Raw genomic sequence first — 12,193 nt, 5'->3', positions numbered from 1 at the left:
AACAACAACAAAAAAAAACCCAAAAACCAGCAATAGAGAAAATCAAACCACCTCCACACTACACAACAACCTCTTAGAAACCAACAGTTTATCCTTGAAAATCTACTTTAAGTAGCTAAAGTTCTAGCAATAAGACATGACACCAAAAATGAAAATCCTAAAATTCATAAACTACAAAGACATGAGGCAATGTCAGCTTTTGGTTCATAGGCAAATTCCAGGGCAACAGCACCATCTGTTGGAATGCCTCAGAGCTTAAAATACCTGAAAATGAGCATGTAACACCCCCTCATCTGGCTAAGAGATATGCCCAAATACTAAAGGACAGCATTTTAGAATAATCAAAAAGATTATATTCAAAAACCATTATGAACATAATTGTCTTATAATTCCAATGTAAAATAACTTACCATTTTGACAAAGTAATTAGGAGATTAAAATAAGAATGCTCCCTACCACTAAAGAAATTACATTTTTGGGCCGGGCAGTGGTGGTGCACACCTTTAATCCCAGCACTTGAGAGGCAGAGGCAGGCAGATTTATCAGTTCGAGGCCACCCTGGTCTACAGAGTGAGTTCCAGGACAGCCAGGGATACACAGAGAAACCCTGTCTCAAAAAAATAAAAAAAAAAAAGAAAGAAATTACATTTTTTAAAGAAACTCACAGATATGGTATTCTTGTATGCTGCTTGTATAGCCATATATTGCAGAATATCCAAATATGACAATCATGACCACATCTCTACTGTCCAGCTCCATGATGTGTGCCGAGTGTCCCTCCACAGCGTACTGCTGACTGTGTCCAAGGACAGTGGGGGTTTTCGTGCTCCATGACTGACTGCGTACGTTAAACACCCATAATTCATCGGTGACGTTGCCATCACTGGTCTCCATTCTGCCTCCGTACATAAAGATGTTTTCCTGTGAGTTAAATGCACACATAAGTGCACTGAGTAGTAATTTCTCGGCAGCATGCGTCCGTTCTTTATTTGCTCACACACTACATTTTGGAAACTGCTCAGTGCACACTCCATCAATGGTAACAAAAGGGAAAGCTTAGCCATAGTTCCATAAGTTCCATTAATGCATCTTAATTTAAATGTTCACATTATATACTCTGTTAAGTATATTTTTGTTTTAAAACACATCAGAAACTCTGTGTTAAGTGTTAACAACATACGGCTCCCACACGTCAGAAAAGCAACACCATATGCTGACTGACATCACTCATGGACAGTCTTTTCAACATCTGAATGACCTAATGGCTACATTTTCATTATATCACCTATGTTAACTGTTTTTGCCACTGTCAACAATTCCATGTTTTCCAGCACCAAAAACATGTGCATCTGTACATCCCTCAAAGTACATTTTAGTACCATTTATGACTGTGGGAAAATACTACATACCTTCAACACATAGATTATCCAATTAATTTCACTCACAGTTGATTCACAGAAGTGATGCAAAAATGGTCTAGAGCGCTATACTTCAGCAGACTAAAAAGATGTTTTCTTCAATTGGATAGACGTTATCTAAGGAAAACACTACACTAAAATTATACTTAATGGTGAAATGTAAGATGATTTCCCTGAAGACAAAAGAGTAAGATAAGGATGCCTACTTTGTCATTTCTATTCAAAGGTCCACCTAGGGCAGATAAGCAAGAACTAATAAGGGCCCAGATGAAACGGAACAGAAGACAATTTCTACCCGCAGATTGTATCACCGTCTATATAAAAGATCCTAAGAAATGAAGAGTTACCCAGAGAATTTAGTCACATTGCAGCATGAGGTCAGAACACAGAGTGCATGTTTGTCTGCACACTTGGGATAAGCAATCTAAAAACAAAGTTAGCAAAGCAATTACAGTGAATACCAAAAAGTACAAAGTATTTAGGAATTTACAAAAGAGTTCAAAACTGAAGTTATAAAAACACAGCTGAAATTTACAAAGCGATAAATGGGGAAATGCAGTCTCCACATTCATTCAGGGATCAGCAGTGGTTCACAGAGATGACAAAGATCTCCAAGTCTGTGCACAGACTCAGCTCCATCTCTGTCAGAATTCTCTGCAGAATCAGAAATCCCATTCTAAGAGTCATCTATAATAGCAAGGGCTACAGAAAAGTAGACCAATCTGTAAAAGCGAAGAGACTTCTTTAAAACAGTACAAAACAAGTCTGAAGACAGTGTGGTTTGACATAAATCAGCACAGGAGAATGAAGAGCTCGGAGACACACTGGTAATAAGAGATGCGCCTGTGGTCAAACGGTGTTAAGACTACTCAATGAGAAAAGGTGCTCTGTAATAGATGTGGGGCACACAGACACAGGCAAAGGAGTGAGGCTGAACCCTTACTGCTCATCATACCCCTAATTTTTAAAAATGAATAAAATAGATAAATGAATCCAAGAGGCAAATCTATGAAGCCTTCCTTCCTGAGTAGGAAGGCAAGTGAGAAGCTGCCCCTCTGTGATGCAGTAAAAGCAGAGAAAGCAATGTTATAAGATGTCAGTCTAGTGGAGCTCTGATCGTGAGTCTCCGGTCGACCGTTCTCATGGAGGGCTTGAAATCTGAGGTCTACTACTTCTCTAACACAAGCTCTTAAGACAACCACCAAAATGTTTGTAAGCAGGAGACCTACCTGATATAGGGCAAGAGAATGTCCGTATCTCTGAAGAGGACCCCTTGATACAGCACCTACATTCCATATACTGCTTTCTAAATTGTAACTAAAAACAAGAAAACAAGCTATGTTAGCAAGCTAAAACTCCTTTTCAGTTCTTTAATTTGGGTGTATGTGTTTCTTCACTTGAAACCAAATTCTCTTTAAATTCTGAAGGACATATAACTAACAATTTTATAGGCCATATTAAGACTGTTAATGAAGCTTCAGTTGATAAATACCTCTTCTTGCTGGGCAGTGGTAGTGCATGCCTGTAATTCCAGAACTTAGAGGCAGAGGTGGACAGATCGTTGAGTTCAAGGCCTGCCTAGTCTACAGAGTGAGTTCCAGGATGGCCAGGGTTACACAGAGAAACCCTCTCAAAAAAAAAAAAAAAAAAAACAAAAAAAAAAAAAAAAAAGGCAGAAGAAGGAAAGGAATATTTGCTCTTAAGGTTTAACACTTTAATGCACAATATACAGAACTCAAGGCATGCCTCCATGATTACGAGTCCCTCTACTCGCAGAGGACCCGCCTATAACGCCAGTTCCAGGGGATGAAAATCCTCTTCTGACTTCACAGGCACCAGGCATGCTTGTGGTTGGTGCACACGCATACATGCAAGCAGGCACTCATACACATCAAATAAGTTTTAAAACAGTAATTTTAAAAAAAAAAAAAAACTTTAAGCAGATACATAAACTTGAGTGGGCCATTCACTGCTAGAATAAGTCTAATTGCATTTAATAATTGCAGTGGACTTATAACTTACAAATAATGAGTTCTTCATTTTCAAATTAAAATGAAGCCCAGTTTTCCTTAGAAACACAAAAAAATTTCTGCCCTTTTTACAATAGTTATTTTTAATATTAATGCATGTGTGTGTAAAAAAAATTCATCAAGAACTATGTGTTTCCTATGCATAAATATAATTTACTTGCTAATAATTTTTTTAAATTGTACAAAATAAATCTAGTAGTATAGGAGAATTTATAAAAGAAAGCTAGTCTTGGATTATGTGACACAAAAGTATGGTTTCTGGAATCTATTGCACATGAACTGAAGTTCTAAACCATGCATTTGAAGTGTGTCAGCCTCCGAGCTCCAGCTGGACCCGCAGCCACACTCCACACTGGATCTTGGTTTGGCAAAACAACCTGCAGGAGCTTGAAGTAGATAGCGCTGCTTCCACGGCTTGACTTTGGTCTAACTAGATCAGCAAACATGTATCAAATGAGATTTTTAATAAAGCAACTAAACCCACTGTGACCTCGTTGCCCTTCAAGCTAGCAGGCTGCTGCTCCCAGAGTCTGTTAACCCAACTACTCCACAAACCTGACGAAGGTCAACACCTTCAGATTGAATCCTTGGCCACGCTTCTGCCTGGCTTGGCTAATGGCCAGAATTTGATGTGGGCGGCTGTTAATCCTCGAACCCACTCCCCTCTGAAGTCACTACACTGGTGGTTTCCCTAAACCCGGCATTCCTTTTCAAACTGCTTGCCGGTATCTCTTCTCCCTTCCAGCCTTCTCTATATAGAACTCGTTCCCTGTATAATTTCATTTGAACTAAATCCTCGTTTCTACTCTTCTTCCTAAGAGCCCTGTTCTGACTCAAATGGTCAGAGGGAGTTTCCTAAAATGTAAGTCAAAGCCTGCTCAGAACCTGCCATGACTCACCCCACACGGGCAAAGCTTACATCCTTCTCCACTCTTCCATTTGCTTCCCTCATCCTCCCCTTTAACTTAACCCTTTCCTTTCATAGTCCTCTTAGCAAATCACATGGCTTTCCAGTGAAATATAAAACTTGGGAATCCGTCCCATAAACAACCACCAAAACCAGACATTATTGTGGATGCCAACAAGAGCTTGCTGACAGGAGCCTGATATAGCTGTCTCCTGAGAGGCTCTGCCAGTGCCTGGCAAATACAGAAGTAGATGCTCACAGCCATCCAATGGATGGAGCACAGGGAAGGAGCTAGAGAAAGGACCCAAGGAGCTGAAGGGGTTCACAGCCCCATAGGAGGAACAACAATATGAACTAACCAGTACCTCCAGATCTCCCTGGGACTAAACCACCAATCAAAGAAAACACATGGTGGGTCTCATAGCTGTACATATGTAGCAGAGGATGGCCTAGTTGGTCATCAGTGGGAGGAGAGGCCCTTGGTCCTGTGAAGGTTATATGCCTCAGTATAGAGGAATGCCAGGGCCAGGAAGTGGGAATGAGGAGATTGGTGATGGGGAGGAGGTGCAGGGGGGGGGGGGAAATAGGGGGTTTTCGGAGGGGAGACTAGGAAAGGGGATAACATTTGAAATGTAAATAAAGACAATACCTAATAAAAATAAGATAAAAACCTTGCATTAACATATTCTACAGCTATGCATACATAACTGCATGTATATCTGAAAAAAATAAAATACTCTAAATGGGTATTAAAATTTTTATATAAAACAACCCCCCATGTATAGTGACAAATAATTGGGTTTGGGCACTGACTGCATATGGTCTCAAATTTAGCAAATATATACTACCTCAGAAACAGCCATTTATATATTTGAACAATAGAACTTAGTTTGTTATGAAAATCTAAAAATAAATACTTACTTCAGAACCATTTGAAAAGAACTGTAGTTAAAAGTATATCCTCCAATCACCCACATGAATTTCCCATGTAAAACTGCTTTATGTGAAGCCCGACCCACGGAAGGGCTGAAGGGTTTAACATTTGGTAAAATCCAGTAAGACTCAGTAGACGGGACATTCAGAGAACAATCTGGGCCTGTTTAAAAAAAAAAAAAATCAAGCAACACATTGAATTAAACAAAGATCTTACATTACCGAAGCAGATTACACGAATGAAGAGAATCTAATGTTCATCATATTAAAACTGTAAGATGCACAATAGTCTGACCCTACAAGGTAGAGCACCCCCCTAAAACCGTCAGGCAAAAGGCTAAGGGAGGAAGACTGAAAAATCATGGGCAAATTAACAACTCAGGTATATAGTGAGACCCCAGCCCAAAACCTTCCCTCATGAAAAAAAAAAAAAGACTGACATATAACTTGCAAATAAATCCTTAACAAGGAGAATGTAGTAAGAGTTTAGCAGGATCTAATGAATATCATAATGTATGTATAACTTGTTAAATACCATGAAATTTCCTATTCACTTTAGTGTGCTTCTATAATATTAAAGTAGAACAAAACATCCTCAAATCCCAGTTCAGTCAATTACGATGTGACCTTAGACAAATCTCTTTACCTTGCCCTGCATCAAGCTTTCATACATAAAGAGGAAATAAAAGTCTTTTCACAAATGCTATTAAAAGTTTTTAGCATTTCACAAAAAGTATATAAAAGACATTTATTTATAAATTACACGCTATTAAGCAAATGTGATAATAAGGATCACATTATTAAGAACCAAACTGGCTTCGGTAGGTAGTCTCGTATATCAGAAAAGTAATAATAACTATTTAGAAACTATAAAAATTTCATAAAGTAAAAACAATTAGTAGTTTAGAATGATGTCCAATAGTATAAAACTGGAGCAACAATTGTCTCTTATCCAGACTCATGGGACTGATTAGATGGCCTCATCCATAAGATGCAGATGGGTGATCAGTGTCTGAAACCTGGTTATAGAGGCACTCACTGTCACAACACCCAGTGTCACTGCACTGCACTTTCTGTTGCTACACTACATTTCCTGTCACTGTACTGTGCTTCCTGTTGTTGTACTTCCTGTCAGTGTGCTGCACTTCCTGGTGCTGTGCTGTGCTTCCTGCCACTACACTTCCTGTCACTGCACTTCCTGATGCTACACTGCAGTCCTGTCACTGTACTTCCTGTCATGCACTTCCTGTCAATCATGAACTTTTTGCTGCACTACACGTCTTGTTGCTTTACTTCCTGTCACTATGCTGCACTTCCTGTTGCTGTACTTCCTGTCACTGTGCTGCACTTCCTGTTGTTGCACTTCCTGTCATGTACTTGTTGCTGCACTGCACTTCCTGTCGCTGTACTGCCTGTTGCTGCACTTACAGATACATGTGTACAAGCTGAGTCCTAGAGCAACACTAGCTGAACCAGGCCGGCATCTGCTTCTTTAGAGAACTGTGTGTATCCTGTGTGTTTCTGGATATCCAAATCTGCCATAAGAATCACATGCAGTGACAACCTATAATCATGTTACTATTTAAATCACTTGAGGTCGCCACCAACCACAGCTACATAAAACAATAAACCTAAAATAAATGTGTGTTCTGACTGCTTCAGGAACTGGCCTGGCTGTCCCCTATTCTTTACCTCTCCTTAAGTCTCTTTATTACCAAAGACAAAACAGTATTGGAATTAAGCTGCTAGTAACTACACTGGTTTCTAAATGTCAAGATGAATGGGGAGGTGCAGCTCCTTTCAGTTAAATCAAAAGTGCATGCTGCCCTCTTCTGTCAATTGTCATTGACAGCAGACGGAAGTGCTCCCCCAGAGAACAAATGGTGAGGTGAATGCCCTTACTGCTAACAGTGCAGGTTTGGGGCTTTCAGTGGAAGACAAACCACTCAAACATCGCTTTAAACAAAACCCAGCCCAGCGGCCGAGTGCAGACCCCAGTAAACCTTCACTCTGTTCAATTCTCTGAAAGCTGAGAAAGGTAAGGAAGGAGAGGAGACTACTGTGGGGCTGGCAGAGGCTGGTTTACAAAGAGTGCATGGGAGGGGGTTGGGGGGGCAGTAGCAGAGACAGCTCCACAGAGTGACTGGCCACAGCTCATTTGGACAGCAGCAAGCAATCCAGCGCTGATGATAGCACTGGCCAAGCTAGAGGGCTTCGTCACCACTCTGATGCAGTAAGAGGGTCAGAGATCATAGAAGGAGGTCAAATACCAACATTCAGAGGAATCTAAGGGAGGTATCAATCCTGTGAGTGCTTTCAAATGACTCTGCTACAGTAAAAGAAGTGACTGTTAATCTGGTGGGCACAGCAAAAGGACCAGAAGCAAAGCACAGAGACAGAACTGAAGCAAGAGTTACTCCTTGTGATGAGAAAACGTGGATTCCCAGTACAGAGTCCACTGATGGCGATGCTGTAGGCACATCAGGATGATACGACTTAGAATATTGCTTGGTTAGTGAAGAAGCTTGAGAGGGTAGACACCAGTGCTGAAAAGTGCTTTTGGGGTGAGATGCTGTCAACCTGTATCACACCAGTCAGACTGATCTGCAATCTGACCTCCCATGCCAACTGCAGCCATTAAACTGAGGCAAGACCCTCCCCCAGCAAAGAAGGCTCAGTAACAACACAAATGACTGTTAACATTTTGTAGCAGTAAAATGCTTTTAATTAAGATTGTACATTTTCATAATAGGTTCATTGTACATTTAAAATTATAATTGTACATGTATACAGTAATGTATAAACTATAATCACTATGTGTCTGGGAACCTAGGAAAAACACACATGATTCACTATATTGCAACATTTATTTCATTATAACCATCCAGAATTAAACTTATAATAACTCCAATATTATGCACCTTCATTTAATATGTTAGATATATTGTTTTGCTCAAACTAAATAATTGGTCTCATGTTTAAAGTGAAATTAATTCCTACAGTGCCTTTCTTATTATCATTTAGCATACCTATACTAATTTGCTATATCCACCATTTTTCTTTCTTTCACTTATCATATAACATGTATACTGAAATCTCAAATTCTCCAAAGAAGAAAACAGGGCGGGGGAGGAGAAGGAGTCGGGGGGGGGGGAGCAAGATGAGAAAACATCTTTAAAGAGTGCTGTCTTCCAACTCCACTGAAAAGCATTTGTTACGGCAGACAAAGTAGTCTATGTATGTACTGGGCTCTCAGAAGCAATCACTAAAGTCCTACTGTCTATTTCAGGGCATTTTAAATGCTCTCAAACTAGTCTTAGAATACTTAACTTTGCGAACAATAAGTCACATGACTGGTAGTCATCACTCTACATCCTTTCTAAGAATATGATTCTCACAATTTAGGTAAATTATGTCATTATAAAGGGGCGTCTGTCTGTCTGTCTAGCAGAAATATGTGGTCTCCAGTCCCAATTTTGGGGGGTAAATGAGGCTAAAATAAAGTTGTACGTGGAATCTCGATATAGAAACTATTCCAAAGTGATAGCATCTTGGTTGGAGCAGAAAAGGGTCATTTCCCCTTGAGCCCCTGTGGCACTCATTCTGAAACTCATCGGTATTATCGAGATACATGAGATACATGTACATAGAAAAGAATAACTTTAACATCCTAAAGACCTATTTCTGATCATTACAGCCACCAAGGCTATATACACAGACATTTAAAATAATGAAGTAGAAAGGAAAGCATGCTGGTTAACATTTATTCTAGGCACAAAAAACCCAAACTGCCCATTTTATTAGTCTGGTCTCATGTTCACAGAATACCTAAACAGTATGTCTAATCTTCAAGTATTATTCACAAATGCAAATTTTATAGGTTAATAAAATGCATTAAGCTTGGTTACAAAAGAGATGATTAAATCAAGAGCTATTATCAAGTATCTACTTACTAAAAAGGAAATGTCGCTATAGTCTAAGTCCTTAAGAAACTATTTCAGAGCAGGGAGACAGCTCAGTTGTTAAATGACTGCTGTACCAGCATGAGGCTCCACGTTAGGATCACCAGCATCCACCCAAAAGCTGACAATGATGGCACACATCCACCATAACCCAGCACTGAGGGAAAGGACCAAGTGGATCCCTGGGAGTTCCAAGTCCACTGATGAGCTCCGTTCAGGAAGCGATCTCCCCTCGCCCACCACAACAAACAAAGTAAATAACAATCTCAGAAGACACCCCTAGTCAGCCTCTGCCCTCCACACAGACATGCACATACCACATGAACACATGCATACACCACACACAAACAGAATACTATGAATACATTTTAAGACTTTATAGAGTTGTCGCCCTAGGACCCAGACAAATGTAAATGTATCTTGCTAAAGAAAATGAAATGAATAACTAGACAGGTTAGTTGACTTACCAAAGATAACCCTGTGAGCTGGGATGATTTCTTCATAAATTGAAGTGACTATAAGAATCATCCACTCTAAGAATTAGCATGTTACAGACTGAATGTTTGTTTGGGTTTACCAAAATTCCTAGATGTAAGCCCTAAAGCCTAATGGTGATGAATGAGAAAGTGTGTCAGATGCACACCATGGCATGTGTTCTTGCCATAGCTCTGACAGAAGAAAACACAGCAAGAAGGCCAAGAAGATAACCCTCTCCAGAACCACCAATGGGCGGTGAGCTGTCGGCATTTGCCAGAGAAATATCAGAGTGAGCTAGTATATGTACACATGACCTACTTTGCATATCACACTGACCATGGTATCCACACTGGCTGTAAGGTTACACTAGAAATACAGTATGTAGCTGCCAGATCTAAAACTCAGTGAGCTCTGTTTGCAAAAGGAAATAATCAATGCTGGAAAGACATTGGTCTCTTCCAAACAGCACCACAACTTCCTTCTGCTCAGTTAAGTCTTAAATACTTATGTTGTTCTAACAAAAGCCCAAGGATTCAGAAAGTCATATAAAGGAAAAAACTGGGAGCCACTCGGATTGAGGGAGTTGCTAGAGCATATTGCCACATCTTGGAGGCCCCTGTGAAATTTATTATTCTTTACATGTGAATATAAGGTAAATTTGTTATGTTTAGATTTTAATTTAGTTTTAAAATTTTTAAAATATTTTCTTTATCCAATTATTACAAATAAACTTAAGAGATAAATGCTTTCCAAAACACCTTTTTCCTAATGTGACTTAATATTTGAAAAATTCTATACATTCAAGGGTCTGTGATAGATCACAAGTTTAAGCCCAGCCTGGACTACATGATGAGTTAATTCCAGGACAGCCTGAGCTACACTGTGAGTCCTGTTCCAAAAGATACATAAAATAAACAAATTATATTACATGAAAAATATCAGAAAAAAACAAGAGGTCCTTATGAATCAACAGAGAAACTGGAGAACATCCACATAATGAACATGACTCATGCTACAAAGATATAAGCTGTAAGTCACTGGAGCACAGGAGAGAAAATTTAACGGGGAATGCCAAGTAAAAGAAGGTACTCTTTAACCCTACATGCTACATAGTTTCTGCTGCAGTCATGCATCACAAAACAATGTTGCCATCAACAAAAGACCACATATGTACATCTTGGTATGTGATACAATGATTGTATCACTTAAGGAGAGCACACCCATCTTAACTTGTGTACTACTAAACTGCATAAACTTCTCAGAATACACCAAGAGTGCCATACAGACTGCATATCACATTCAGAAGAGCCAAAACTACAGAGACAGGAAGAAGGTCACTGGCTGCTGACAGCTGAGGGAAGGACATGTGAAGAGGCAGAGTACAGGGAGTTTCCAGTCAGAGAAACGATTCGGTGTTATACTGTAAGGTGGATGGATGCCATGGTACCTTTAACCAATACAACTCTAATATAAACCATGACTTTAGGTAACAGTAATCTATTGATGTCAGGTCGCCAGTTTTAACAGGCATACCATTCTGGCAAATGTTGTTGATAGGGAGAGCTATGCTAATGTGGGGGAAGATTTTCTGTATCTTTTGCTCAGTTCTGTTATGCAGTCACAGAACTAGATGAGTCTCATGTGGAAAGCACTTTATATAAGCCATATTTTACTTCTCTAGCTGAACTTTAAATGCTATTTACATACAACTATCACTATGGAAAATGAAAATATTTTAGTTTAAAATTTTAAGTTGGAAAAAAGCCTCAAAGCACTTTCTGAGGACACAAAAATTGCAAGTGGTTACTTAAAATACACAGCCCCACTACTAATGAACACTTGAGAATTTACACCTGTCATATCCATAAATATTATCAATAATAAAAGCCCTTTTGTAGGAAAGCACTGGTGTAGTGTGCTTGTGTGGTTCTTAGGTCAGAGAGAACTGCTCCAACTGCTGCCTTGTGTTTAATATGCCTCTGAATTACGTAATGTGTTCATCAAAGTTCCCTCTGTCAAAAAGTACTATATTAGCACAAAGATGCTTCTCTGCAAACGTAACCAGCAAATTAGACCTGAAGAGATGATTTCAGATAACTATACTTATCCTTCAGTTTGTCTCCACAATGACAAATGTATGATTTAATATGCTTAAGGAACCCAAAACTCTTCAATGTGGTTTAAAGCTAATCTTTAATGACAGACAGAAGATTTTAGAATTCTTTTCAAGGAATCTGACTTTTACAACAAGCAACTAAATAAACTTTTACTTATTGAAATAGTCTCTGTCCTTTTTTAAAAAGAGCCACAAGGGGTCAGTCTTTCCTAAGAAATACATTTTAAGTACTCCTATAACTGTAAAACTGAATTTATTTTTTGCAGTACAGTATGTTACCAATTATGAGGTAAATTTGAATACACCACATAGTAAGTCTGGTGAAGTCATCCAGTCTCTCAGGAGTCAAC

General features: G+C 39.2%; 1 protein-coding gene across 2 annotated transcripts in view; it reads right to left on the bottom strand.

Moving 5' to 3' along the window:
• Atrnl1 (attractin like 1) overlaps window positions 1–12,193 on the bottom strand; it is a 518,026-nt gene that overhangs the window by 475,151 nt on the left and 30,682 nt on the right. For both annotated transcript variants that reach the window (XM_021219342.2, XM_029541782.1), the window contains exons 6-8: window positions 5,277–5,451; window positions 2,648–2,735; window positions 666–921 (exon numbers count right to left, since the gene is read on the bottom strand). In XM_021219342.2, coding sequence (XP_021075001.1) covers window positions 666–921; window positions 2,648–2,735; window positions 5,277–5,451 — 519 coding nt within the window. The remainder of the gene's footprint in view (window positions 1–665; window positions 922–2,647; window positions 2,736–5,276; window positions 5,452–12,193) is intronic.

Source organism: Mus pahari, chromosome 1 (genome assembly GCF_900095145.1).
Source record: "Mus pahari chromosome 1, PAHARI_EIJ_v1.1, whole genome shotgun sequence".
NCBI lineage: Eukaryota > Metazoa > Chordata > Mammalia > Rodentia > Muridae > Mus > Mus pahari.
Note: the sequence above shows the minus strand (reverse complement) of the source record. Positions and strands in the feature narration are given on the sequence as shown.